The 13,146-nt window shown below is 37.5% G+C and overlaps 1 protein-coding gene and 1 pseudogene across 1 annotated transcript; one reads left to right on the plus strand and one right to left on the minus strand.

Annotated features, from left to right (window-relative positions):
- Positions 1-183: 183 nt before the first annotated feature.
- Positions 184-6,088, plus strand: LOC105058877 (uncharacterized). The gene is made up of 3 exons (XM_010941936.4): positions 184-395; positions 5,404-5,511; positions 5,608-6,088. The coding sequence occupies exons 1-3, from the start codon at positions 333-335 to the stop codon at positions 5,827-5,829; spliced, it is 393 nt and encodes a 130-aa protein (XP_010940238.1). The 5' UTR covers positions 184-332; the 3' UTR covers positions 5,830-6,088.
- Positions 6,089-7,290: 1,202 nt separating this feature from the next.
- LOC105059201 (callose synthase 3-like) lies at positions 7,291-12,765 on the minus strand (annotated as a pseudogene).
- Positions 12,766-13,146: the final 381 nt, after the last annotated feature.

The raw sequence follows: 13,146 nt of genomic DNA on the forward strand, positions 1-13,146 counted from the left end.
AACGTATCTATGGATTGAATAAGTGTCCGTATTGGAAATCACTTTTTTAAAAAATAATAGATGAAATAAAAAAATAATAGTGCGTTATACCACAAGACGGCATTTCAATCCGACGCGGTCAATCGAATCTTGTAGGGGCCGCAGTGAATCGGACGGTCTAGATTAGGATTAACGTGAAATCGTTGTCTCGTCGACGGGAGCCCCGGCCGCTCGACACCAAAAGGGAGCCAGCGGGAAAGAAAACCAGATCCGACGGCGTCCCAGATATTTACTGTCTCCTCTCCGGAGAAATCTCTCCAGGAGCATTCACGGGAGAAGAAAGGGAAGCAAGAATGGCGGAAGAAGGAAAGCCAGATGCCCAGCTATTCCAGCTCCTATCCACGCTCCTTCAACAGGTTTCTTCTATATATTCGTCTTTGAATTAGCTGCTTTTTCTCTTTGATTTTTTTCATCTAATGGAAATATAGGGCTTTTTTTTTATAATTTTGATGATTTATATAATTTTATTGAATTCTGCAAAGCTTTATTATGTGTCCGATGGTCTTAGTCATGTACTAGGTATCCCATTATTGGGCGTGGAATAAAGTTTGGTCCAGAATTTGTGTTGAGGGGGATTAAAAGGTCTGGTTATTTCTTATACGATTCAAAAATGATTTGTTACACAATTTGGAGATTATGTCCTTTGCAATTGTTGATGGTGAATGATCACTTAATTGCTTGATGAAGTCTTCTTGTTCTTTCTGGAGGCAAGTTTATGTTCTTTAGGATCGGTAGGTTGTGCTCCTCACCAGACAATGGTTTCTTCTGGAAAATAAAATATTGGATATGTATAATCTACCAGGATTGTAAACTTGGAGGATCAACCAGTCGAATTACCTCTCCGGTTTTTTGCACTGCAGATGATATAAAGAGTCCCATCATTGAAAAAAAAAATGATGTTAGTAATGTTCTTATTGTATGCAAGTTAAATCCAGAGATTATCTGTACTTTTGGATGCTTAACGCATGGAGGAAGAAAGTAGGACCTATAAAGGGGCTAGCAGAGAGCTCCGGGCAAGGTTCGCCGTCTCGGTACCGGATCCCGTACTGATAAAATTCTGCTTAACGTCGGTACGCGGTTCAGTATGGTACAGTAATGTTGGTATGCTGCAAGACGGCATATCGGTACGAGGTTGGTATGGTATAGGATGGTATAATATTCCATGGCCCCAGGTAATTACTATTTTATGTACTTATCATCTAGATGAAGGGTGACATAAATTATGAAATAAATAATTGGAAGTTATGCACAGCATGGTAGAGCGGCCTTCTCAGTTGCTTGTTATAGGAGATCATGAGGATTGGAATGTGATAACCATTAGATTATAGATTATTGAAGCACCTATGATTCCCTTCACTCCAAATGGGCGGAACATACCTCCACCCATTCTGGAGTATCTCATTGCCATTCATTCTGTTGCTTGGATATATCATCTTTTTGAATGTATAATCAGAGTTAGGCCAAGAGAATCTTCAGTTTAAAGAGGTTTTGCAAGAGTAATGTTGTCTATGACTCGGTAAATGTATGATTTGGAGGTCTGGTTTGCTTATGGTCTAGGAAATTTGGTGTTGGACATTACTCAAAGTTGCGCTTGCTGATGCAGTTTCTCATTTTCTTTTTCCCTACAAGGTTGAAAGGGAGTACTTTCATTTGATTTGTAGATATGTAGTTTGAACTGAATGAATTACTAGAAGGTCTGCAGACACCTCCTGTGGCTGATGATCGACGAAAAGAAAAAAAGAAGACATTTTGTACAATGGTCTAGACATTGAATAAGAACCATCTTTTAAAAAATCTTCTCTTGTATTTCACATGATCAGGCCATTTTTGAATTACTTGTAGTGGATCATTTTTAACTTTGTCATTCCTGAATTTAACATGCACAAACACATCTGCAAATGCCTCATGACCTTTTGAGCTCCTTCAAAATATATTTAAGTTGCAAAAAACTTTTTTGTTGCACAACAATCTTGTTCCATGCATTCATGAATCTTATTAAGGGCTGAAATCGGATCAGATATGAATCGGATATTAGTATATCCATATCCATATTTGTTTTGTTTGACAAATTCAAATACGGATATAGATATTAATCGGATGTTCTATGTTTGTTTTAAATGGATACGAATACAAATTGGATACTGGAAGTATGGATACAAATATGGATATAAGTCGGATAATTAAACTTTATGACCACTGAATCAAAGATATTACAAAGTGGATGAAAAACTAAGTTAATAACATGTTAATATGGTTATATATTTTTTTAAAAATTAATGAATATTATATAAAATTAAATAGGGTTACAAGTAGAATCAGATATTCGGATATGGATCGAATAGTTGTCTATCCATACCCATATTGATATCCATTTTTTTTTTATGGATATGGATACAGATATGGATATTAGTCGCATGCTCAAATTTCTATATATATCTAGATAGATTTGGATACGAAAATGGATCCAGACGAATAAAATCCCATCTGCTTTCACCCCTAAATCCTATATGATATCCTCAATTATATCCTTATTAATCTATAGTCATGATATTATCTAAAGCCTCATGCTTGTATGACACTCCAGTGACCTCGTGTTCTATATGCTTAGTTCTGATTCTGGTTGCACACTCTGAATTGGGCCATTTTACAATGCATTAATTACCATCCCCTTGCCTCAAATAATACACCAACTGCGAATACTATACATCAAGATATGGGATATTCTATCATCCAATTCATTTTTAAGAAGTGCAAATGAAGGTTTATAGTACAAGTAACAACATCCAGACAAGCATAATGCGCCAAACACTAAGATGATATACCGCACTTAAAATATTAAAGCAAGGAGGCACTCAATGTAGATAGGATGCACCTGATATACACTTATTACCCTCTTTTTTGGTTCTCCAGAAATGGTAAAATATACCAGAAGTGCAAGAAATAGGAAAAAAGTAATACCTAATGTCAGATATAGGTGTAGTACAAAATGATGCTATGGAGCATAGGTATTAAAAAGAAATAAAGCATCAGAGAATAGTTTATCAGAAGAAGCTACCAATCAATGATCCCTATGATTGAGGCAGCAGTAACTAGTAACATAAAATACTTGTCCATGATAAGATGTTCATGGAGGCACCAAATATTTATATTTTCTCTTTGACAAGCTTTTCCTTATTTCTACATTTTCCAATAAATCAATAAAGAATGGGTGGAGCATTGCCAATGCCTCATTTCATAGAAGATGAAAGGTGACTATTCCACATATTAAGCTACTCCATGAATACAGTCATTGGGTAAAATAATATAGGTAGGTCACAATCTGTTCCGCATTATCCAGTTGCTATCGCATTAGAGTAAAATTGTGAGGAAAATTTTCATTACCAACTCACCATCAACACCATCAATTCCTTTTGGCCTCTAATCTGTATGAAGGATGCCACCCTCTATCATTTGATCATTATGAGGACTGCTAGGAACATACTGGTAGTCTGTAATTAACAGGAGTATATTAGTAGACATAACCATATTGAGCCATGTCCCAACTATTTGGGTTTGGCCCTATGAATTCTCATTTGCAAAGCATTCCTACTCAAGGCTACCCCTGATGTTATTGCAAGCAACTCTACATCCTTTTTTGCAATTTCCATACGTGTTACCATTTGTCTTCTGCTCCTCTTGACACATCCTTCAACAAAGATTACAGTACTCCTTATTGAAGCTACCTTAAATCTTCATTGTATATTCCCATATCATCCTAATTGACTCTCCTGTCCTTAATTTGCACAACTTCTAGAGCTCAAGAAGAATATATTGATGAAGGGGGGGAAGCCTTACATATCATTAAATGACGCATACTGAAGGTGGTGAACTATATCTAAATGCTTCTAAGGTCATCCTATAAATGTTGCCAGTAGAGATTATTAGACCATCTCAGGTTACTGGCATCATAATAGTTGCTTGGATGTTTGTAGATACATAAACAACACAACATGTTAGAGCTAATGCCTAATAGTTCAGTCCAAGATTTATCTTGCATATTGAGTTGTCTGACACAAATTTCCTAACGTGGCTAGATGTTTGTTTACCATACATCATATACTTAGTCCTCTTGTAGTTGTCATGCATGGCACATGCTGAGCACTAGTATGATATGGTCTGGATGTCAAGACTGTAATATGAACTTCAAAACTTGAGTGCTGTATGTTAATGATGATAGCCTACAATTTTTTTTTTTAATCTCTTCTTTGGGAAAAATAGAGGGAACCCCAAATTTCCATTTCTTTTCTATATGGTTCTTATTCTGAATTTGATTTTTTTCCCCTGTTTCTATGGTGTTATACCTGGAGATTTAATATCTAATGGTTCTTTGCATTCCTTCATTCTTTTCTTTTCTTTTCTTTTTTTTACTGTGTCCATTTTAATCTTTACCCTGTAAGCCAGATGTTTAGCTTGATAATATTTTTAGCCCAATGGTGAATGGTGCACTTCATCATGTTCAAAAGACTTTAGTTACCTGAAGGAGGAGTGGATTTGAGTGCAGTGGAGGGAAGCAAATCTTTCAAAAAGGTTTAGAATAGGAACCACATGAAAAGCAGATAAAGAGGGAATTCTGAAGCAGGAAGCAGGTCTGCGACCCTTGATGAGAGCCTCTGGCTACTAAAAACGAGACAAATGTTAGTGATCCATTGGATGCTTAATTAGGATTTTGAATCTTGGACAATTCGTAGATCAACTCCAAGTCAAAGTAGTTGGTATTTATGAGGAAAATCAAATGCAAGGCTGACATTTGCCCTCTTGTGTGAGGTGTGTTGCCATTATTGCTTTTTCTTCCTTTGCGAGGCTACATGGCATGGATTCAGCAATCAGTTTGTTGGCTTGTTGTCCCACTGACAAACCAGTTTAAGTTGAAACTGTATCTTAAAGAGATTCTAGTGCTCCTGTCTGAGGACAGAATGCCTATTTTTCCTTTGAACCTGTACAGTGATTGTCAAATGTACAATCAAGATATTGCTGAAATAATCTGTCTTTATATGAAGCTATGTAGTAGAAGGTAGATGATTTTTCATGAATTCTCATATTTCAAAAATGGATTTTTCTTTCTTTCTTTCTTTCTTTTTTTTGGCACGTTATGGTTTGTGACCTTTAGACTTGTCTGTTCTCTTGTGGGTATCCTCTCCAGTGTCCTGCTAAATCCCACCGTTACATGTGTCTTCTTAAGCCAGACACCTATTCTTCAAGGAATTAATTTATGTCAGATTTTTAGGATTGCAATAACATTATCCATGATAGTTGGAACCACTGATTGATGGTCAATAAAATTCAGTTCCTATTCACACTTGTAAAGCTAGATCATAACTTTTGCAGGTGGAATCATTGAGCAACCAAGAAGAAGCAGAACTGCGTGCCAAGATAGAAGCACTGGGTCTAGAAGTCACCAAGGTGCCACAAAAACCATCCAAGCATCTTGATGAGGTGCCAGAGATTTTATGGTAGTAGTTGTATTGACATTTAGCTTTCTAGCTTTTATATTCCCTCATGTGGTTTCTGCTTCTTGTTCAATTCTTCTAGATGGAAATAGCTGCAGAGTTAGACAAGCTCTCCACTAAGCTGGATGATGTTGACAAAATGATATCCTCAGCCATGGCTGCTGACCCACAGGTAAGGTCTCTCTTGAGCAGCACGGCAGATGTCTGGATGCCAGTTATAACTGCAAATGCCGATGAAAGGCGCAGTTTTGCTGGAACCAATGATGAAAGCAGTCCAGAGCAACAGGATTTGCCTAGCCATTGAATCTGTGTTGTGCAGCATCTAAGGGTTCCTTCCTTTTATCTGGATAGTTTACTGCACTGAAGCCTGGGCAATACATCTTTACATATGCATCTAAAATCTTAATGGAGTTAATTATTGATTAATTCTGAGGTTCATTTGCCATGGGATCAATTGTATTGGGCTGAGTGTTGATGTTTTCTCCATGTTGCTTATTTTTAGTTTGCTACTCCATAGTTTCAAGAAATCCTATGTGATATAAAATTCAGCTAGTTCACCTGTCTTTGCTGTCCACTTGGTACAATCCGAAACCAACTACTATAAGATATCACTCGTTTGAAAAATAGTTTCCTGTGGGAGGGGGTTGGTATGTTGGAATGGTGCCACAAAACAAATTCTGGCACTCAACCATATTCTTGACAAATAAGTCCTCTGTTTTTGAGATTCTCATTAAACAAGGTCCTTGCTGATGAAGTCCACTTATTTGTTATTAGGCAGTCACATCTTTCCAAATGCTTTTGTTGGCCCACATCAAAAAGTAGTCCGCACCACCTGAGGATTAATTTCATGTCAACCAAGGCTTGATCTAATGGTTAATATCATCTTTTATTGGGATGAAATCATAATGTTGTCCCCAAACTGATGACTGTGATATAGAGGGTTGCATACTTGTCAAATATGATTATATTATAACTGGCATCTTCTGTTCTTTAGAAATATAAATAGATTAGTAACTGAAACTTCTCTCAAGAAAATCAATTATCTTCCATGGAGCTCTCTCATTGCTCCTTGAGCTGTTGCTTATGTGGTCGTCGATCCAAAAGACTAACACAGAGGCATCAAATTGACCCATCACATCAAAGATTGCTGTTTCATGGAACTTGAGCTAGAAAAAGAGGGACCCATGCGATAAGTGACCTGATGTGGCTTATTTGGCAACCTGCTGATATAAATAACGCAATAAGTTATATGAGATAGTGTAACTTGTGTCATTTTGGATAGCTCATCCTAGCTGAATGCTTGTTTGATTGCCAATACCATGCATCCAAAACTCGGTTTGTTTCTAGGGGGCTTATTTCAAGCATTGAGTTGGCTTTAAGTGAGTTCTCGTAGTGGCCCAATTTTGGAAAAAATGGTTCGAAAGTGTGCCTCGATCCAAACAGGAATAAAATGCATCGCAGATCCATTCATGTGTTAAACTATAGCACCATTTAATAATAATTGTTAGTTTACAAACACACACACGCGTATACATATATATGTACATGCACACTTATGCATGTATAAAGAGAGAGAAATGTACTATACCTTTTTTTTGATAGGAAAGAATATTTGTTTCTTACTTCCAATGATGAGATCCATAAAACAAAAGTTGGTGCTTTGTACCGAATCAAATTTTTTAGTTCCTCAAACTTTTAAATCGAAATCGAATCAAAATCTTCAAAACAATTTAAATTGAATCGGAATTAACGATTCAGATCGATTTTATAATTTAATCAATTTTCTTGCAAACACCAGAGTACTCATCATTTCTAGTCCCATTCACAAACTTAAAAAAAGCCAAGTTTGGCGTCATTACATGTCCAAATCCAGAAAACAATCTTCACGAAAAAGCAAAAAGAAAGAAAAAGTACGTTAAAAAACAAACTTTTTTCATTTCTGTAATTTATCAGAACTCCTTCCAGGATTTATTCCCCAAATCCAACCTCCCCTATCTTTTTCGGTCCTCCATCGATGTGTTAAGGGACTTCACGGTCGTTTCGTGGGCAACACATGCCGGAGATATTTGGCAAGTATTTCCACCACTATGACGAGCCCGTGGACTGGTCGGTATCTAAACGGCGGCGCCACTCCTCCATCAACCCGTCCCGCTCCGCGAGCCACCACTCCTCCCGCCTGACCCCTGACGATCCCCCCAAGCAGGCCACCACGCGACGGGCCGCCGACTCCCACTCGAACTCCATCCTCCACCACAAGCCCAAGAAAAAGAAGACAATGACCTACGAGGGTATGACATTATTTACATATGGCAAAGATAAAAAACCGTATAGCAGCAGAAAAGAAAGCAAATAAAATACAAAAAAGATAAGATGTATATACGTATGGCTTATACAGAAGCTGCAGAAAATAAGTTAGGAGCCTACTCCATTTTTCTCGTTATTTCGCAGCTTTTGTGGTTGGCTAAAGAATTCAGTTCTCATAGGCCAGCCTAGGCGGAAACAGTCGACTGACCTACAAATTTGTGAAAGGGAACTTAGAAAAGATATTAATAGACAGAACTAAGAACATTTAGCAATTAACAAAGTTTTGTTCTGATGCCACCAAAAACATTTATTCAAATAATCGTATTTTCTCCGGTGTGAATGCTTTGATTTTTCTTCTTTGCTCGTTTCAGCTTCCTGCATGCAACGGTAACATCTTGCTTCAGTATCAAAGATTAACCAAATTGACAGGAAACGGCCGCAATAATACCTTTTCTATAGCCAGGCAAATTGGAGTGACAACTCCTCTTAGAAAGGCTCCTTCATCAGCTCCATATGCTGGCTTTATGTTCTCACCGGTCATTGGGCTCACATTTCCAGCTAGCATACCATATAGTTCAAATGCCATCTAAAAATGGAGAAATAAACATTAAGGGGAAATAATACCACCACATAACAGCAAAAGCAGAATGTAATCATGGTGAAGTTACTCAAAAGAACCTCAGTGGTAAGCACAACTTTGGTTGACTACTTGCTAAAGCCGTGCTAAACTGCACTCACATGAACTGGGGCTATTTTTGAATATCGGATTAGGTACCTTGGGTTCACATTCCCATCAACAAAGCTATGACACATTTGCACATCTATCTTTTGCCGAGTACTGAGAAAGAAAAAAAAAACCTGCAACTATCCAAAATCATCAGGAATAACCTGATAACATCGATCCCTGGTGGTGCTTGTAGACTATTTCAAATATAATACAAGCATTTCTCATGACTTTGATTGCCACACTAGCCGCAGCCCAAAAAGGGAGTCCAAACATCTTAATTTGATGTTAACTGCTAAGATCACCATAAATGTAGTTCAAGTTCTTTCTGGCTATAGGTTTTTGTGCCCATCTGAGCCTCTAACCCCTCCTCACCACCTATACCACTGGACTGTCTCTTGAGGCCTGCATGCTCCAAATGAACTGCGATAGCTGGAACCTTCCTTGTATGTTCTTTGCACACCAGCTGCCAAGACAACTCAGCAACGATCCAACATTTATTTGCCTTTCAGGAAATTTAAAATAAAATAATCATACTATTTTATTGGAATATAGAGGATAGAAATTGATCTAGATGTGAGCATTTTGCAATATTTCATGAAGCCTAGCACATGCTTGATGACTGAGCTTCCTATTAGCACTCTTTACAGAGAAAATCTTGAAAGTCCTTAGCAAGACTTTGGCAAGGTCCACCTACCACGAAATATCAGTCAATGTCTTCATCTTTATCCTGCAGAGTCATCCACACAGCTTATGTACTAGTAAAGGTGTACTCTTGTAAGCTAATCTGCCTCTCATTTATTAGTCTTCCCACCCCCAAGTGCCAGTGCCATGAAAGGCAAAGTGGGCATGTCCTCTAGGTTATATTCTAATTTCTCAACAGCAAGCACAAGCCTAGCATTCTTTTCAAGTGTCGCTTAGTTTGGTTTTATCAACGTTAACCTATCCATAATGAGAATAGGAAGATCAAAGCTTGCCAGAAAGTTCAGGGCATGAAAAAAAACAAAGACCCTTAAGATATGTTGCATTAAGAAAACATAAGCCCTTATGTCTTGATTTTTTGAGCAAGGCTGCCAGTCACCAAACAAGCAACACCATCTCCAAACATGATATGTAATCAAAACAGAGCATTTACAAATCTCAGTTCTATGGCATCACAGAGCAAGGATCTACATTGATAAGGCAAATCAAATCTAATCATTCCACTTCTGTCGCCATTTCAGCTTCTCATGTGATCTACAGATTGGAGACTCTTCACAATAATTTATGGCAATATGTTAGGTTTCTAAGAAGTACTTCAATTATCCAACTTGTGTTACAGGTTATGCGGGATTCCAAAACTGAGACAATGTAATTGTGCTTAAAGAAAACAAGAAAGATGTACAGGTAGCAAATGAAATGCGAGGAGTTAAACTGTAGAAAGCAACAGAAAACTATCCAAGTTTGAAAGCATAGAATTGCAAACATGGTTATGAACTGTATTTCAAAAATTCTTTTGTTACCACAAAACATATACTCTTCACCCATATATGGAAAGTGTTTTCCTTCGGAAATGCAGAAAGAGCATGGAGTCATAGCTGGACAACATACATGATGATAGATGTAGCAAAGGCATTCTGGCATGAATATCAAGTTGGCTGCTTCACCCCATATAAGAAGGTAGAGACCCATATAAAGTAGCTTGCACTGTTGCACTTCCTGTTGGATGGTTGGCAGACTAAAATTTAAATAGATTTACAAATGTCAGTCAAAAGGAGAAATTCAAATCATAGCAACTGAAATTTCAACATGAAAGAGATTAGAGCTAAAATTTTGGCAGAAAAATAAGAATGAAATGATGATGATGTATCCTTAATATTAGATAAAGAGCCACGTAAATATGTCAGGTAAACACAAGTACAGCAACACTTACCACAGACTGCTCTTGCGATTCAAGTATTTGCACCATTTCTTATAGTTTTTAAATAGTTTCTTCATCACTTCATCTAGTGCACGTTCATCCAACTGAAAAAGAAACATCGCAATTATTTATATGAACCAGCAAAAGCAAAATGGTAGAGCTCCAGCATTCAATTCACAGTAATAGGCATAGCAGAAGCAGACCTACCTTTGGTTGTTGGCCAGGCCTTGGAAATTGATGGACGTGGACATGTGCAAGTAACAAAATCAAGTGTTCCCTTTGATTTGAAACATTATCCTTCTGCACAAATTAGTGAATGCAACACAAATTTGATAACATTATGTAAAGGGAGAAGCGAGAAATTCAACAAGTTTAATTTACAAACAAATTCCATAAAGCTACTTCAGAAAGAACAGCATCATATCTGGAAAAATTCTCTTTGCTAAAATTTTCACCTGAAAACCAAACATAGCCTGAAGCCAATCAAGTAGGTCTTCATCAGGCTTTTTCTTGTGGTCCTTAGGCCATGTGAGGCCCTGGGTATTGCGTAGAGCATGAAAGGCAGCTTAAATCTGCAGAATGCAATCAGCCTCTTTAGAATGGTTTAGCCAGGAGACACATATCTCACAAGCAAAAAGGGTTAAGGATGGAAACCTCAGGATACTGCATGATGGCCTGGCCTGCACGCATCATTGACTGGTTTGCACCATCAGGATCAAGAGGGAGAATATTGTAAGGGACATAAATCTCAGTCCTTCCCTCAACTTTATTGCAAGTCTCCAGGATCTGTGTAGAAAACCAATAATTACAGAACATGTATAGAAAAACTGATTTTTAAAAAATAATAACATGAAACCAGTTCTAGTAAGGAAGATTAACTAAGAGGAATAGCCAAGAACAAACAATTAGAATAAGTTGCATTTACTTCCTGATCAACATCAAGAGATTGTGTCGGATTGCCAGCTTTTAAAACCTCAAATAAGACAGCGGCAGTTTGGTACTCTTTGATAAGTTGAGCACTGAATAAAAGAGGCCATATGTCAAAGCAGTGGCATCTTCGAGTAATAATCCAACTCCTCAGATTAGCCCAATAAACATCTTCGAGAAAAAGTTACTCAGCGTTGTCGGCCCCATTTTGAAGTGCTTGGATATACCTTTTGTAGTAATGCTGATAGAAGCCCTGCATTTCTTGAGCATCACTTTGTTTGACTCTTCCCTTTAAAGTTGGATCATTTTCCTGTGAAAATGAATTTATGATGTATCAAAAGACAACACATACGACCACAAATTAGTGATCGCATTTAGTTTCAATATTCATTAAATCATAATAAAAACACCACATGTAGAGGAAAAACGACATAATTTAGAGAACAGAATCCACAACTAGAAAAGTAGAAAATAGTCATCCAATCTCACATATGACATGTACAATAAAATTAGAAAATGCAGAAAGCAATACATAGAGTAATAGCATCAAGCATCATTCAAATTATACAACATATTACACAATCAAAATTCGGCTACAGACCGATACCAAACATGGTGTACTACATCAGTAAGATATGTGTACAATACCGAGGTTTGGTGTGACATAGGGGCCGAAACAACCTATACCGAGCAGAATTAGTTGGTTTGTGTTGTACCGAGTACTGACTCGTAGTTTAGGATAGTACCATGGTTTGGTGTGGGCAAAAGTCTCTCGACCCTGTGTTAGCATGGGAATTGCACCATACCGCATCAGTAAGGAACCCATATGGCACATGGTATTGGCATAGCAAACCTTGTTATACATAGTCTAGTCTATTGGAGAAGAATGTCATTCCCTTTATTGGTATAACTGGCAATTAGAATAGTGTCCTCCAGTGATGAACATGATATTAGCAGATGCATGCTTATCGCGTTGCCTTTTTGTAATTTCTTCTCTTTAATCTTATTTAATCCTAATTATAGATTTGTTTAGTAAAGGAATACTTTACGCATGTTAGTTCAATATTATGATTAGTCTGCACATGAAGTTTATGTTCTATATATAGGTTCTCCATGTGTGATAACCCAACCCAGAAAAAAACTGGGCCGGTCCACTTTGCCAACCCAAACATTTGAAAACGGCCCAGAAGGAAAAAATAACGATGGAATAAGACTCCCATATTCCCAATCTCGCTGGAGGAGTCCGACACTGAGATAGATTCTTTGGACCTCCTATTAGTCTATTTTATAGCCCTGCATCTGTCTTTGAGTTTCACCACCGTCGGTCGTCAAACCATCGCCGGAGAAGTCCTTTCCTTCTTCCAGACATCTTTCACCATGGCCATTGGAATCGCAGCCAAACATCATCGGAAATAACCAACAATCTCTCGACCCTTTAGATAATCTTCCTCTCCATCCTTCTTAGCCCATGGAGTTCAGATTCCAGCCAGCTATCGTTGATATTTTTTGAAAAATTCAAACCTTTAATTTGCTCTTGTTTTTTAACCTTTTTCTTTGATTTTTCATCGCTGACCATAGCCGCATACCAGCAACTATGGATCTCTAGCTTTGTAGCCATGGCTAGCTCCACTAATCATAAGCCTCCTCTGCTTTAGAAAAAGCGGATGCATGAATCCCCTATTCCACCAAGAAAAGGGAAGAAAAAAGGAAAAGAAAAAAAATAAAGAAAAAGAAAAAAAAAAAAAAAAAAAAAAGAAAGAAGAGGA

Source organism: Elaeis guineensis, chromosome 16, assembly GCF_000442705.2.
Source record: "Elaeis guineensis isolate ETL-2024a chromosome 16, EG11, whole genome shotgun sequence".
In the NCBI taxonomy this organism is placed as follows: Eukaryota; Viridiplantae; Streptophyta; class Magnoliopsida; order Arecales; family Arecaceae; genus Elaeis; species Elaeis guineensis.